The 17,345-nt window shown below is 42.0% G+C and overlaps 1 protein-coding gene and 1 long non-coding RNA gene across 4 annotated transcripts in view; one reads left to right on the top strand and one right to left on the bottom strand.

The window, feature by feature from the left end:
- The window catches only part of LOC117830896, a 63,589-nt gene that overhangs the window by 45,253 nt on the left and 991 nt on the right, over positions 1-17,345 (top strand). Inside the window, exon 3 of one of the 2 annotated variants that reach the window (XR_004634860.1) lies at positions 14,556-14,667. The exons of the other annotated variant lie outside the window; for it this stretch is intronic. This is a non-coding gene — a long non-coding RNA (uncharacterized LOC117830896). Of the gene's footprint in view, positions 1-14,555; positions 14,668-17,345 lie in introns of those variants that run through there. 2 annotated transcript variants of the gene reach the window in all.
- ctif (CBP80/20-dependent translation initiation factor) overlaps positions 8,254-17,345 on the bottom strand; it is a 64,767-nt gene continuing 55,675 nt past the window's right edge. For both annotated transcript variants that reach the window (XM_034709223.1, XM_034709224.1), the window contains 2 exons: positions 11,696-11,749; positions 8,254-8,593 (listed from right to left, as the gene is read on the bottom strand). In XM_034709223.1, coding sequence (XP_034565114.1) covers positions 8,360-8,593; positions 11,696-11,749 — 288 coding nt within the window. In that variant the 3' untranslated portion in view covers positions 8,254-8,359. The remainder of the gene's footprint in view (positions 8,594-11,695; positions 11,750-17,345) is intronic.

Genomic DNA, 17,345 nt, shown 5'->3' with positions numbered 1-17,345 from the left:
AAAGCTGCCACCCACCACTAGCTAGGACTGTAGCTCTATTTTAAGGCTTCCCCCATAATGCTACAATGCTCTACTACCTGGATGTACACAAGCAAAGATGACAGATAGTATCTTGTAAGGCAGCATGGTTTGTTAGTATTTTTTAAGCTAGTAAGTAATATTTTGGGGCATATTTCCCTTTATTGACAGGACAGCTGAAGAGAGACAGGAAATGTGGGGAGCAGAAAGTGGGGGAAGACATGCAGAAAATGGCCGAGGTTGGGAGCCGAACCAGCGACCGCTGTGACAAGGACCATAGCCTCCGTACATGGGGTGTCTAAACCACTAAGCCAACGGCGCCCCGATTGGTATTACTTTGATTTGTTAATGGAGATGAAGTTGCATGTGGGCTGTGTCTGGTTAAACCAGCATGCAACCATTTAACTGAAGCAATGCACAAGGCCTGTGGACATTAACCTTCTAGAAAGACTGAAGGCTGGTGCTAACTTTGTTAAGGTTAGCCCATAGACTGCATAAAATATGGACGTAGTATCCTTGACGTCACCCATCTGTTTCTGAAGCGCTGTTTTGAGGCCAATCATCGGTGGGCGCCTTATTGCTGCTATGGAGCGATTGTTACGTAAAGAGGCAGAGTTTTAGCCTCCTAGCCAACAGCTACAGTGTTCCCACCTGTCAATCAAGTCAGTTGTGCCTCTCATTGAAAGACTCGTAATCTCAATATCTTCGAAATTGCCGCGTTGGACTCGTAATTTTTAGACCAGAGGTTGTCGCTTGGGTTAGCCACACTTGGCGAACCAGTTTGACATCATTTACCAGCAGACTTTTTGATCTGTGTTTAGCATAGAAAGTTACTGTACTGTAAGTTTTGGCTGTTTTCTGAGTGTTCTCTTACCCATGGACTTGTCGGCTGGTTGGAAATAGGAAATAGTTCAAAACATCCTTAGTTAGCTTAGCCATCATGAGTGTGTTACCTCATAGATGTCAGAGTTTGGGTCAAAGCATTACAAAGCAGGTGCAGCTTTTTAGGGCAGCTATCACAGCAGTCAAGTTTGTTGTAAGGATGTAAGGATCTTCTTGGATTGAATTTGTAGTAGAGACAAAAGAAGACCGATTGTCACGTGAATCATGAAAAAAAACAATGTATTTCTGATATTACACTGATATCAGGTTGATTCTTTCCAGAGAAGGGTTTAAAAGGTTTTAAGAAACCTTTGTATGCACTTCTATGATTTTGTTGCCATTTCAAATATTAGTAAGCTGATGTTTTGATATTGCTTTTATAGTCCTTTGGTAGCTTTACTTGCTTCTTGATTCTTTACGGTAAAATAAAACCTTAGTATCTGCTGGTGTCAATGACTTCATGGAGTATGAGTGCATTCGCAGCCACAGAAACCAATAATATTGTTAATTTAGTGTCGCAGTAGCTTTCCTACCAAGAGGACCTCTGGAATAGTTCATTCAGGAAGTGGGCAGGTCATGACATCATTTCCTCTCCTGCCAGTCCAGGAAGCAGAAATATGGCTTTCCAGTTTCCCCTCTTGAGTTTGACTTTTCCTAGAAATTCTTTTTTTTTTCCAGTTAAACACGTGTGTTGGCGTGCGTGTGTGTGTGTGTGTGTTTGTGTGTGTTGGCGTGTGTGTGTTAAAGCTTCTGAATCCAGCCAATACCATTATAGGTAGTTTGTTTTAGTTATTAAATGAAAGTTTTTCATACTGCTTCATGTTATACATTTGGAGAACATTTTGCGGTCAGCTGTATTGTGTATGGTTTTGGAAAATAAACACAGCACATTAGTTAAAAACAGAGACAGCTACCTACACCAAATACCGGAGAAGTCTTGCCGGATAATAAATCCTCTCACTATAAATAGTGAAAAACAGAAGGAGCAAAGACAAAATGTTAAGTTGAATGAATTGAAGTAACACAAAGATCTTGATTGAAAGCTGCTAGAAAGAAATGTTGGTACTAGATGTACCATTACAAGTACTTTTAATAAAAGAAATGTAGCCATGAGCTCCACATCAGACTGCAGAATGAGTACATGATGTCCAAATGAAACGTCTGAATCCAAATATAGTGGAGAGAGAGAGAGAGAGAGAGAGAGAGAGAGGGAGAGAGAGAGGGAGAGAGAGAGAGTCTGTTTTTTGGGCAGTGGAATAAACTGGAGCGCTGTAGCTGCTGCCGAGATGGAAAGGTCAAGAGAGCGAGCTAAAACCACTTCGTAGCCCACAGTTATTGATTTCTCCCACAGCAGAGCGTACTGCAGGAAAACATCTGGGGATGCTCTCGTGTGTTTTAACTCCACTTTGTTTTACACAATATCTGCCCTCAGTACCCCTCGGACCAAACAGAGGAGAAGCTGCAGCAGCACTCTCCTCCAGTTTGTTTGTGTGCTGATCAATCAAAGGCACACACTATGCAGACAAGAGGGCGCAAACAAAAAAATGTTAAAAAAGAAAAAAAAACCACCCAGTGTGTGAGCCATCAGACAAGTGAGGATGTGAGACACTTCCTGGAGGAGAAACTTGAACACTCGCGTTTGTGTTAAGTTTGTGGGAGAGTGTGTGAGCAGTTATGTTAACGTGAGTGTCCTCCCTCCTCGGCTTTGGTTCGTCATCAAGGCCAGCTGAGATGCAGTCGGCTTTTGTCTGGCTCCAACAATGGACGGCACTGGTGTGAGTCACAACCACACACACGCACACACACACACGAATGCACACACAAATCCATTCATCTATCAATACCAGCAGAGAAGGCAGGCAGAGCTCTAGTCAGAATCACTCATTATTCTATGCTCCGTATCGGGGCTCAAACTAATACCACTAATTATGTTCTTCATTGATTATTTGCTTCTTGCTCTCTCAGTGAATCGGTTCTTCAGTCAATGAAGCATTGGAATATTGCAGAAAGGCCACCGCTGAGACGAGTATCTGCTTTCTATAAAATCTGGTCCTCTGATACAGAAGAGTCAAATTCCTGGATGTACAAAATTTAACTACATGTTTAAGCTCACAGAGCATCAGACGTGAGCCCTTTTCAATAACCACGCATCATAACAAAGCTCCACTCTCACGCCTTTGTACTTTCATATTGATCCCACATCGGTGTGATATTGTTGTCCTATTGGGTCATTTCACATTGTGTTATGCTGTCGTAGAAGCAAGAGAGCTTAACACACAGCAGGAGCTCCTCAGATGCACACACTCAGACATGCACACACACTCAGACATGCAAACACAGCACTGTTCAGTCTTGTCTGCTTTCGCCAGGGACAGTGATCCTGTCTGGCCTCTGTAACGCCTTTGTTACAACCCCCAATGCCAGCACATTCTGAGACACTCATACCAAAGGCGTGATGTTACAGGGGCGTAAATATTGCTTCTTTAACTGACGATATTAAAAAGGCTAACGTCAGCCAGAAAGTTAAAGAAGAAATAGATGACTCAGTCTGCAAATTTAATGAATTGACTCTTAGTTGGTCAGTCACTTGTTTTGCATGTGTCATTGTTGTCTTTGTACTTTTCTGTTTGTTTGGTTATCTTCTTCAAAGACATGGGAATTTGCTACAGTACTGATTTGGTCCAGGCAGATGGTTTTCTCACGAGTCTGGTTCTTCCTGAGGTTTCTGCCTGTTCAAGAAAATTTGTCCTTGCTGGCAGTAGCTCAGTCCATAGGGACTTGGCTTGGGAACCGAAGGGTCGCCGGTTCGAGTTCCAGTATGGACGAAGTTTGGCAAGTGGACTGGTGACTGGAGAGGTGCTGGTTCACTTGCCTGGGCACTGCCGAGGTGCCCTTGAACAAGGCAGTGCGCTGGTTGATGGCAGTCCACTGCATGTGTGTGTGATTGATTGTATGTATATACCAAAAAACTTTGTGTAGCATGACCGAAAAAACAACACGAGTGAAAAAATTGAATTTCCCCCCTGGGGATTAATAAAGTACGTTAAATAGCGAAATGCTGCAAAGTACTCTGCTCATGGTGGATTAAGATGAGATCAGACTGAGTCCTGGCTAAGAGGGGGGACTGGATCTTATCCTGTCTTGATGTTGGTTCTTTGTTAATAACTTAACATAGAATACAGTCTAGACCTGCTCTGTTTGTAAAGCATCTTCAGATAACATTTGTTGTGATTTGGGGCTATATGAATAAAGATTGAGTAATTGATTGGTTGATTTGCACCTTTGACTACTTTATTCTCCATGTTACGAGGACGAGGCTTTTGGATGTATTATGAAGAATTGACCATGTCGAGATGACAAATAAACTGAATACTGATGCTGAAATAATTCAACAGGCAACTAGCACAAAATATAATGCATTATTGTTTGTCAGTCTTAAATGACAAAGACAAGTAAAAAATCTCACATCTGAGATGCTGACACCAGTGAATATTTGGCAGTTTATTCATTATCTTTTATGTGACCTAACATTTCAGTGCTGGTCCTCATCATTAACCTTTGCAGAGATTTGGAAAATGAACTTAAGAAACGGCTCATATTCACTAATACAGCCTGGTCCTTCATGTCATTGTGGAGTCCAAACATGTCTTTCTGTCTCTTAATCTGTGTCACTGATCTTCCATCCAAACATCACCGTCTCTATGTAATGTGATCAGATTATAAATCTGAAACACAGCTAATGTATCTCACAGTTTAAGCTCCAGTGGCAAAGCTGGCCACTGAGACATCCTCCCTGAGGGCTAACTCGCCTGTTCAACTGTCTGTTTTCACTGCACACAGCAAAATTAACCGTGATGCTAATTGTCAGCCAGGGCTGCCTCTGTCTTTCCTCCAACATTTGCATTTTCTCCCTCCATAGGCTCCCCCATACTGTCCTAAAATCCAGCCGTTTCTATATATATCCATACGTCTCCCTCCTTCAGCGTTTCTTCTGCTTTGTCTGTCGCCATTTCTTCCCCCCTTACTTGATTTCTCCCGCTCATCTTCCAGCTGAATTAATCTCCTTCTTTACATTTGTTATGCTGCTGGAGTTGGTCTATTCCTGTATAATCTGATCTATTGTCCCTGGGATGATAAAGAGGGGCTTATAGTAGATGCTTTGTTATTCTGAATCAGAGGAAACCATCATTCATAAAGCCATCAACAAAAAAGCTTCTCATGGTGTTTGTGGTACATTGACAGTGTTGTCAAATACATTTAAATGTAAGGGATTACGTTGACTGATGTGAGCGAGCGCTGAAGGACGTTCTAAAGGTTGTAGTAGTAGGGCCCTCAGTGGGGAGGCAACCTCAGTGTTGAGAGCCCCCATCGGGACGCCCACAATCGGGGAGCCCCAGGCGTGTGTCAGGGCTAACCACAGGCCAAGGACGAGCTGCAACACTCAGAAACACACACACACTTAATATTCTGAAGCGTGGTGTGTTTAATGTGTGACGATGTTAAGGCGAAGACATGTAGATGAGGACTTCCAGTGTGCTTGTGTATGAATAGTTTGCATAATGACCTACTGTGGTGCAAGGATTAGTTACGCAGTCTTTACGTTAATGGCAGAGGAACAAGTGTGTGTGCCCTTTGTGATGTGAATCTCTTATGATACCACACAGACAGAATAAAACACACACACACACACTTTGTACAGTCACTTTTTTTTTTGTCCTGTTAGTTTATTTTTCAGTTGCTTAGAAAAACAAATCAAACAAGCGCTCACTGATGACCCACTAAAACCAACCTACAGCACGTCTCGTACAGCTCACCGGAGCCTCATTTATCTTCTTTTTTTTTCTTCAATATTTATGAGAATATGCAAATGAAGGTGCGTCTCATTCAATCGTCGAGTGAGTCATGTGACCCGAGCAGTGGGGTCTAAGGGCACGCGGGGCACAGACAAGGAGTGGTGGGGGGGAGGGAGGGATCCCCACCTGCCCCCATCTGCTGAGAGAGCGTGTCGCTCTTTGCATAATGGAAACTCACCGGTGGGTTTCGAATTTTTTTCTTCTTCTTCTTCAAAAACTAAAACACAGTAATACCACACTCACACTCGCCAGCAAGCTAGGTATCATGGATGTTTTAGAAGTCCTAAAAGAAAAAAAACCACCAGACTTGAAATCATACATATTTATATAAATGAGCTAAATATAATTTAAATAGAATCCTAGAAATAAAATAAAGACAACAAACAATAAAACGAATCACTTGGTAAGCAGACACACAGTTAGAGACGATTACGCTGCACCTCCAAAAATAATTGAGCTTTAAATCAACCATTCTTTTCAAACTGATCTTCTGGGTGTGTTTCTACCACATGGGATCATAATTCTTGATGCAAGACAAGGAAAATAATACAAAAACACTTAAACTGCCCACAGAGATTCAATGGGAAACTAGGCATGTGTATTCATGTGCGTACATGTGCATGTGTGACTACTCCCAAACAAAGAGCTAGTTTCTGATACGAATGCATGAGAACCTCTAGTCTTCCTGTGTGTAACATCTCTGTTGCACTGCGCTCCTCTATCACTGTTTTTAAATACTTGTAAATATACTGAATGCAGATTAATATATAGAGCCCATTTACAAATGGTACATGATTGGCTTGATACGTCAATATCATAGTTAGCTGGAATAAGGTCCCACAGATGACTAGCTAATGAGGTCATACAATAAGATTTCTTCTTTTTCGTCATTGTCTTCTTCAAATACACAGGTTAATAGTAGTTTTCCTCAAAAAAAAACCCAAAAAACAAAAAAACAAAAAAACAGAAGCAAGATCAAGTACAGTCCATATTAAACACTTGCAAAATGTCCACTGCAAAGAATGGCTTGAGAAGGAGAATGTTATTGGATTCTCCATGTGCCATGCTCTTCTTTTTTTTGTCGTCACATCAATGTTTTTTCCTCTTCAGTTCGTTTTTTTTTTCTTCAGCAACAGAAAGATGTAAATAAGTCCAACTGTTAAGTCCTCGGCATGCCCTCCACTGAAACAAGAGCGCGCCTAAAAGAAATGTAAGATCAACAAGGCCACAGTCTGTTAAAACTTCCTAATATCCCTCAGCACGTCTCTCTCACTAATGAGATTTTCTAGATTCATCCATAAGCACTGATTCAATTTCAAAGTTTTGCTCGTTTGAAATTTTAAAGCAAATCGCCTCCAAACAGTGCAAAAAAAAATCACACCTGTGCAATAAGGCCTACCTACCGCTAACACCTCATACATACACCTTTTCATAATGACAAGACTTCATAATGAAACGACAATAGAAACACTAAATGATTAAAAAAATAATAATATCAACGATGTGGTTAACAAAGCATGGACATGCACGGCTTAGCGGAGGAGAAGAGACATTCCCCTGTAGGACAAAAACAAAAGAATTATAAGCAGTGTCTGATTTAATGCTTTTCTAATGCTGCGCCCCCGTTACACCCTCTGTGGGTGACAGCACCCCGAGCTCAGGGAGTCAGGGTGCCAGAGGGGGTGTCCTGTCTCATATGGGCTCAAGCAGCCATCTGCCACCCTGCTCTAGCCGGCCTGATCCTTATCCTGGGCCCAGCCCGGCCCAGCAGGCCCGCTGTCTCATCCCCATAAAAAGGCTTCCTGCTGGGGGGTGAGGCGGTGTTGGTGGGGGGAGTTTGGGGAGACAAAGGCAGGGAGGAGCGCTGAGGGAGCTGGGGGGGAGCTCCACAGTGAGGCCCTTTGACCTGCTGCCCCCCTGGCCTGACGGCGGGGCAGACGGCCCAGACAGACAGCACCGTGTCTGCTCCCTGCCTCCTCCTCCTCCACTCTTCCTCCTGCTCCTCTTTTATCAGCCACACAGACCCCAGGGGCTGACGGAGAGACAGAGGAAGGGGGAGAGGAGAGAGAAAGAGAGAAGGGGGGAGGGTGGTGGGGCAAATGAGCACAATGAACAGACTGACACGGACTAGCCCGACCCACCCCCCCTCCATCCCTCATTCATCTTTAGGTTGGGATATCCGTATTCTCTACGGGCAGGCTGCTGCCCTCTCCCCCTCTTCTCCTCCCCCCTGGGTGACCCCTCTCTGTTCCTTTATCCCTCTGCCAGACGAGCTCTAGGACTCTGTGTGGCCAAGCTCGCCCCTACTGGCCAATCACTCTGCACTATTCTGCGAATGTGTGTCAAATACCCTTCTCAGGGTTTGAACACAGATACAGTGTTGCTCTGAAAGCTCTCAGTGCGAACAATGGTGTATGGTTGGTTTTCAGCAGTGGTTGTAGAGAAACGACTGGTTCTAAAATTAAGTTGAACCCCCATGTAAAGCTTGAATCTATCTATGTATAAGAGAAATGTGTTCATGTTTTTATTTTGGTAAATCTGTTGGAAGCTCATCTTCAGAACGTCACTGGGGGTCTTGTCTCTTCTCCTCCCGGGGCAGCTGGCACCTAGGCAGTGGTTGAGGTGGTGGTTGTGAGCTTTTGGATGGTTCGGTTGTAGTATTGGGTGGTGAGAGCCTCCAGCGGGCTCCAGCGGTGTGCGTGCAGCTCAATGACCTCCATGAGCAGTGAGCGGGTCAGCTGGGACTCGGCCGGACAGAGCATCTTGTCCCTGACGGTGGCCAGGAGCTCGATCATCATCTCTGGGAGCTGCTCCTCCAGGAGGCGCCCCATACTCTGCAGCTGGAGGAGGAAGGAAGGAAAGAGGGGGTGTAAGGAGGCAGGAGGTCAGAGAAAAAGTGTGCGTGTGTCCCCTAGTGAGAGCAAAACAGTGTCTGGCACCTTGTTACTGTGGATACAGTCAGACAGCAGAGGCTCACACACCCTGTGGCCGTAGAGCTGTGTTAGTGTGAGTCTGCTGCTTGTGTTTGTGAGCACCCTGTTACTCTTTACCAACCAAAGTTCACGTGTCTCTGTCCTCTCTGCTCTCTTACTTTCAGCTGGTATGTTTTTGTTGTTCTTTGATGGATTTTGTGGAGGTTTGGACATCTGTTCAATATTTCATACTTACACTCTTTCCTTCTTTTTATACAACAACAGCTGCACTGAGCGATAAATACAGTTCAGGCTTTATCTTAATCCACAATTCTACTTCAATTCACCTGCTGCTTGAATATTTATAACCCACTGAGCTTAAGAATACTGAAGATGTGCTCATGGTGCTTTCACATCTGGATTGTTTGGAGATATTATTCTGAATCATGGGCCGTTTTCCTCCTTGGCTCGAATAATGTGGACAGACGTGAACACAGCTATCGTACTCTGATGCAGAACAAAACAAGGGAGCCGAGATTCACCAAAACTGTGGAACTCTGCCTATCTATAAATTATATTTATCTGATCTTTTTAACTTGAACTGATTTTCAATTTTGCTTTCTGTCCTTACTTATTTTATCTCATTGATTTTATTCTGTTTTTTAAAGTTATTTTTTTATGATTATTTCTTTTATTATTTTCTCATCTGTTTTTTTTTTTTATTTTTTTATTTTTAGAACTTTATTTATATATTTTTTCTTAATTTTGAACAGATATGTAAAAACACAAACACAAACATGTACATCCCCCAAGCCACCCGACACCCGAAACAGACAGGAAAATGACAAATAAAGGTAAAAAATATATAATAATAATAATAATAATAATAATAATAATAGCAGAAATAAATAAATCATTTGTAAATAACAAATACATAGAATAAAATATACAAAAATAAATAAATAAATAAAAACAGGAGTGTAATTCAGTGTAATTACAGTCTTGTTCTGTTCCATGTTATTTTGAACAATTTTTGTGTATTACTTTCTTTCTTCTCTTCAACCAGTTTTGATGCACAGTACTTCGTTACCATTGTCACTTTTTATTTCATTGTTTTGACTGTGGTTCTCAATGTTAATCTGAAACTGTATGTGAGCTATATTGACTTCATAAAAATATGTATTTATTAGGGGTGTAATGATTCATCTATTACATGGATGTATAGATTTATATTCTGATGATCCGACTCCATCGATCTGTGCTAGGCAAGTTGGCCTTCTGGACGTCTGTCTGTGATGTCATCGCCACGCGCCAGCAGACAACAAAACATTGAGCGAGAAATTATCAAGCCACCATTACGGTCCAGTGTGTGTAAACCAGGGGTGCATCTTGCTCGGCTGGAGGTGAAGCTTTCAGCAATGTGTCTGCCCCCTGGTGGCTGGCAGCAGTATAGGTAAAAAAATTCGTCTCAGTCAAACTTTAATAAATAAATACACGTCGTATGAATGTTTCTCACATCCGTATGCTGTGGTGATATGTAGTTATTATTTGACTGTTTTGTGTTCAAGGCCTCTTTTTTCTGAAAAGTTTATTTTTCGTTATTTATTAGAGTTTAAAAAACGGGGTTTTACTTCTGGGTTTCCTTTGATTCACAGCCGCCGTAGAGGGAAACTTCAAAGGACACACAGCGTCTTGTGACGCTACGCTGTAAGGCTGAGCTCGTTACAGTGGCTTCACAAGCTCTGGCTGCACAATGGCTGCGCCCAGGAGCGGGATTTTTTGGCTTCAGAACTGTACAACGGGAAGAGGCGGAGCAACGCTGTGCAGTTTTATTTACAGTCTATGGTGTAAACACTTTGGCTTTAGCAAAGGTGGAGGTGTTCTAAATAAGTCCCTCGCTGTTTGTAGGATATGTAAAGGTCAAGTAAAGTACCTCTGCAACACGACAAATCTATCCAAGCACCTACTAAGGCGCCACGGGATTTCCCACAACGCCAACCATCCAGGCACCTCGTGCAGCGTTCCTGCTGCAGCAGCAGTGCAAGGTAACATCAGCTCTGCAGAAGCCTCAGGCCTCACCAGGAGTTTAGTCAGAGACTAGGCCAAAACTCAGCTCGGGCGAAAAACATCACAGCAACAACAGGAATCTAGGACTGTTCAGTATTAGGATATTTATTTCAGACACACTGGTTGATTGTTTGGCTAAAGAGTTACTGAATTGATTTCAAGTCACAGATTCGTTTTGGATCGTATCGTTCTAAATGAAGCAATATAGCCCTTTAATTGTATCAAAAAACACAAATTGTGATACAAATTGAATCGTTTAAAAGAATCGTTACACCCCTAATATTTATTTATTATTTTGTTGTTAGGTTAACTGGCTAATTTAACTAGGGGGAGACAGTATTTCAGCTCAAAAAATGATCTTGTTAACTGGCGACTTTCAGCTGGGTGGGTCTCTCGCAAATGCCTTGCCTCGCATTAAAGACATATCTGATGAGTATATTTTGACATTATAATAAAACTAACCTTGAATGCATTCAGAAGGACACCTTCCATGTTTCAACAGCTGTTGTAACCACAACAACCACTGACACATACGTCTGAAAATCACCAGATAACAGGGTCACTCTACAGACCGTAACACTGGCTTCCCACGATGCAATGTAAGGCCAGTACACATGGCATTACTTCACCTACGCAGAGACAGCCCTGTGGTGATGTGTGCTTTGGCTTTACAATGCAATGTGACCACAAAATGACCCAAGGGAAAGATGCAACCATGTATCAATTTTTAACCTCTGAATCAAAACAAAGCAAACAAGCTAAAGATGTGGTAACACAGAAAAATGCATGCTGGAGACTGCAGCATCAAAGTGGGTTTAATGTGCCTCTTAAGTTTCCCTGCATCAACTCCTCTGATATTAACTGGATTTTGATTTGGTGTTAAAACTAGCCTCATTTATTTTAAATCAAAGACACAAGACATATGTATTTGTGCATGTGTGTGTGATTGTGCATGGCTCATACCTCCATGGAACAGCAGAGGACTGCATCTTCTTTGACATCTGTAGACTCTAACAGCTAGAAGAAAAACAGACATTTTTTAAATACCAGGACATTGAAAGGCTTCAATAATGACCAGCAAAGACAAACTCAAATGTAGCATTGTAAACAAGTCCAACACCCTGAGTGGGCAGACCTAACAAGTCTATCAGATATATGAATGTATGTTCATTTAAAAATAGGCCTCATGCGTGGGGGGGATTAAGCGAGTGTGCGTGTTTGTGCGTGTTAATCAGTTCACAAGAGAAAGGAGAAAAGAGGAAGACCTAATCCCGATTGTAAATATTTTCTATGTAAACATTTGAAATCTTGGAAGTCAACACAGCGGGCTTCCATCCTGGCGAGCGAGCGAGCAAGCACACATCAAGGCTCTCTTTATGCACACTATATATCCCTGTATACACACACACAAATACTGTACACACACATTGGAGGCCAAAAACAAACCATGGAGCTGGTAAACATGCTAGCTGGCATTCCCCCGACAGTGGCCTCATGCACAGATGGGCACACAACTGGTACCTTCAAACAATGCAGGGAGGGCAGTGACAAGGGAGGCACAATGGCACATGGCCTCCCATGTACGGTCTGTAAATATCCAGTGTACGACCATGGCAGAGAGGAATTTGGTTAAATACTACTTTTTTCAAGGTCTAAGGATGTATTAGCCCCCACACGTCTGTTACCAAAGAGCTGCGTTGATTAAACTGAAAGAGAAGGAGCACCCAATTAAACCTTGGAAGTTTAAACCTACTACAGAACGAGAAAATAAGGTATAAATGCAGAGGACATGCACACACTGGGGGGGAAACAGTGAGATCATAGCAACACAGAGCTGCCCTCACTTCACAGCTAGTTATCTTGTCATTATTTAGCTATCCAAAACTAAACACTACCTTCATCTTGCAAGTCAAAACACTGGATCACTTAGCAGCTGAAAGGCCAAATTCTTAAGGTAGGTGGTAGGGACCAAAACAGAGCAAAAAGAGAGGGAATGTTTGACTCAAATGACAGAAAACCATAGACTGTATAAATAATGGACGTAGTATTCGTGACGTCACCCATCTGTTCCTGAGCGCTGTTTTGAAGCCAATCGACGGCGGCCATATTGGTAATGCGGAACTCAACAAGGCATAGTGTGACGTAAAGGGGCGGAGTTTGAGCCTCCTAGCCAATATCTATGTGTTCCCGTCCAGGAGTCAAGTCAGTCATGTCCTTATTTGGGCAAAAACTCTTAATCCTAATGTCTTCTGAACCGTTTCGATGAATTGCAGTTTATAACACTTTCGCATGGGCTTCATAGTTTGAGACCAGAGGTTGCCGCTTGCAGGAACCTCAATCAAAAGACTGGTTATGTACTGCTGAGTGATATTAAACTCAGGAATTCTTGACTGATGACTGCAAATATCAACTTTTAAGAGGCTTTTCTGTTGAGTCTCTGCAACTCTCTACTAGCAACTGAATCTCATCCACTTTATGTTGTGTCATTTGGGGTTTGCACCTGTTTCTGTTACATCCAGGTGGCTCAAAAGAACTACTTTCCAGGTTTAAATCAACATCAAACAGAAAATTTGTGATTTTTTTTTTTTTTTTTTAACAGTTGGCATAATTTAGATGTGAAAGCCTCCTACATGCATCCAAACCAAATTACACAACCAAAGTTTGACTGTATTACATTGGTTCACAAGTTGGTAAAAATAATTAAAGTTAAATTCTCTCTCATAGAGCATCTGAATCTTCATAACTGAAAAAGAAACAAACATCTCCACCATCTGATGCTACTATCTGCATCGAGTGCCAGCTGGCCTGTTATTTCCACGCTGTAAGCTTAATGGTATTCCTCCAATCATGCAGACGTCAGCTCCTCACTAAGCTTAGACGGGTGTGGTGACAGTGAGGCTGTTTGATGTGGGAACTCGAGTCTCGTCGTTCCCAGAGCTGTAGAGCTGGGTGACAAGCGGGACTTCCTCATAATGAGTTCTCTGGGGAGTCCAGGGTGCAGTTTTTTTTACTCGATACGTTTAAAATGGTCTAATGTATACTCATCTATAATCAAGCCTCCTACCAGCTCTGTCACTGCTACAACATCTCACACAGGAAAAAAACAAGTTTGTATCTCTGTTCTGAAGCTGAAAACTGCCAGATCTCTGGTTAGTTACATCATCGAGAAACAAAGAGCGCTGTGCAGGGAAACCTCGGGATTCTGTGTGATTTCCATTTACTGGATTTTCAACTCATTTGATCAGAAGTAAAAAAGGCAACAGAAACTAGGACAGCTGTGATCCTCTTGCAGTGCTGAATGGAAAACATACATCCAACATGACAACTACACCTTGAGTGACTCAATGAAGGCAGCTGGAAAAACATTATTTTTCATTTAAACGTCCTGCTGAGGCTTCATCACTCTTTCAGTTTGACTTCATTACTCAACCACATGTATATTTGTATATTTGTCATATTAACATCGTAGTGCTGGCTGCAAAAAGAGAGAGGAAAAATGTCTCATCAGTACACTAATGACACCCAGAAGTTAAATTTATGTCTACTTCAACTTTAAGTTTGGTTTCTAATAGTTGCATAGCAACAGCAGGGCTGGCGTCAGGACCAACACTTCCCTTAGTTACATTACATAATATTTCCCTTCTTCTATTACATCAGGGCTGGACTGTAAATACTTTTCACTAAGAGGCCTATACACTTTACTAAATGAAACATGTAAACACACTTACACACTTCTTTTATCCTCTAAATATTCAAGGTCAAAAGTACATCAAATGTATCTGAACAGACTAACTGTCTGAGTCTGACTGTGATTGACTTTCAGAGAGGGATACGAAGATAGGATACCAAAATAGCTCCTGAGGTCACCATCAGACACAGTAGATGTGCACACTGCCTGCTAACCAATATCCTGATGAAGGCTACTTTTGGCTACATGCAGCTCCTTTTCTTCAATCATTCAGGAGTCGCATCTTGATTTTTTTCATATTTAAGATTGTTCTTTTCCTTATGAGAAACATCTTTGTGAGTTCCTTTTGTTTTAATATGTGTTATTGGGTAGGTAGCGGGAAAAACATCATTCTACAAAGTCTGTTTTTTATCTTCATTGTGGAGCTCAGACTGCATAACAAAGACTGTACAAAATACGAATGGAAAAAATGGGAAATCAATTTGTTTCTCAAGCAGAGTTTTGAAGCCTATCGTCAGTGGTTACCATATTGGAAATGCCGACTCAGATGAACTTTGGTCGATGTAGTATTGCGCAAAGACGTGGAGTTTAGCCTTTTCACTAACAGCTACAGGGTGCCCACCTGTCAGTCAAGTCAGCCATGCCCCTAATTAGGCAAAACTTGTAGGTTGAATATCTTTAAAAATCACTAGTTATAAACAAATGCTCTTACAAACTGAGTTCAAGTTTATCACAAGAGGTTGCAGCTTAGCAAACAACACATTTTTACAGTACAAACTTAGTACAAATTAATGTTTGATTTACCAAAGAGGATGAATTTCAAGTCTATGCACATGATGTTTGTCTAATTACATTCTCATCACAGTTTGATCTATTGTATAAAGTGTGCCTTAATGTGTGTATAGTTGAGAAATATCTGAATTCAGTTTTTCTATGTACATTATTTAAAGCAGTCATAATCTGTCATTTGTTTTATATAACAGTGTATCTTAAGTATTATAGATTAAGTATAAGCTCATTGTTCAGCTTGCTAGCAACTTGACTGATCAGGTTGTAGTCAGTGTTGTAATAGTGTTGTTCTAAGTGTCTTTATCTGATGACTCACATTTAGGGCTGGGCGATAATTCGATAACAATAATTATTATCGCGATACAATTTTTCTCAATATAAATACAACAAATGTTCGATAAAAAAAATGATATAAATCAAACTGTACTTACACCCCCCAACCACTGGAAAGGAAGGGGGCGCTAATGAGTCTTAAATGCTAGTTGCCACCCAACGTTAGACAGAAGAAGGACACAACATTGAACAGCCAATCATGTTGCATGGTGACAGGTAGGCGGGGCTTAAAGTTGTTGGGTGCAGAATGTAAACACAGCTGGAACAAGCGACAGCAGCACGGAAGAAAACTCAAAACCTACCAGCTCAAAGCAGAGTTGTAGTTTGACACTGTGCTGACTCTGCCTTTACATTTAAATTAAATAATAATACAATAATTTAGCGTGATAATTAGCGATATCGACTGATGTGAAATATTTTATCATGATAACATCATTATCAATATCGCCCAGCTCTACTTACATTCATCAGCTGGTGTGTAATAAGCAAAGAAATGCTCACGTTTTTCACATGACAACTTAAGAAGTCAGATGTTTTGCTGCACCAAACTGACAACATTGTTCCATTGAGGCAGGATTAATCTGTCTGTGAAGTTTTAGCCTGGTGTAATTTATTTTAAGGTGTGCCTTAGTGTGTACTCAGTCAAGGATATCTAGCGTCATTTGTGGACTGCGGAATTTCTAAGAGCACTATTAGGCTGTTTTGAGTTATTAATGAATGACATCACCTCTCATTAACTACCTCTGTCTATATGTACAGCTGTAGTGTACACACGCTGTAACACACCTCTGTGTTACCCAATCCTGTCCTGCTGGCTGCAACTACAGAAAAGCGCCACGACATACACACACACACATGAATGCACACACTCAGCAGGCACATATGCTTTCATATGCAAACATAGCGGCGAGCGCATGTTAATCGCACATAGCTTGAAGCTGAGATCCGACATTTACATGTTGCAACAGGGTAGACTAAACAACAGATGGGTAGAAATTAGGAACAATGACTCAGGGAGAAAATAGGAGGTCAAATCACATCCACAAACACAAACACACACATTATGACCCAACACTGTGGAGTGTATTCCTGATGCTGTGCGTCCACACCCTCTACCTTGTTGCTGAGCTGTCTAACAAGCTGAGATAATGCGCAGGGTATACGCTCAGACAGGGTGTGGATGGCTTTAGTCGTGTGTTGATTGTTGTACGGGTTAGCGAGATGCAGGGTGTGTTGAGGACTAGACCGGCAGAGGTGTGGATGAAGGTGTAGATCTGCCTTACATGTGCATCAACCCTGCAATTATTCTCACCTGCTCAAACAAATGAGAAAAATACTTTGATCCTTGATTATGCCGTCTTGTCTTTCTCTCCTACCTGTCACATCATGACATAACTTCCTGTGCAGTAACTGTCAACCTGACTGCAGTCTCCTCTAACCCCCCTTTTTCACTTCCCCTTTCAATCCCCCAGCTGTCATTGACTACTTCTGTATAGCCGTGTGTCTGCTGTGGCTATCCTTTATGGTTTCCATAGTGACAGTGCATGCAAGATAAGCATGACCAGCTGATGGGAAATGAATCAAGGGTCATGTCGCGTTTTCCTGGAACTGATGGCGTCCCAACTGGTTGCACCACTAACCAAACCCGGCTGTGGTGTCTGGAGTCTAGACGAGGTCTGACCGAGAACAGGAAACACCAGCTCGGTACGTGTATCGATCTGAGCTGACAAAGATATGCAAATGCAGCTGGAAGTTTTCTCTCTCAGGGGGTTCATCAATCCGTTATTGACAGAGTTATTGATA

Source organism: Notolabrus celidotus, chromosome 19 (genome assembly GCF_009762535.1).
Source record: "Notolabrus celidotus isolate fNotCel1 chromosome 19, fNotCel1.pri, whole genome shotgun sequence".
Taxonomy (NCBI): domain Eukaryota; kingdom Metazoa; phylum Chordata; class Actinopteri; order Labriformes; family Labridae; genus Notolabrus; species Notolabrus celidotus.
The sequence above is the reverse complement of the archived record's forward strand: the minus strand, read 5'-3'. Positions and strand labels throughout refer to the sequence as shown.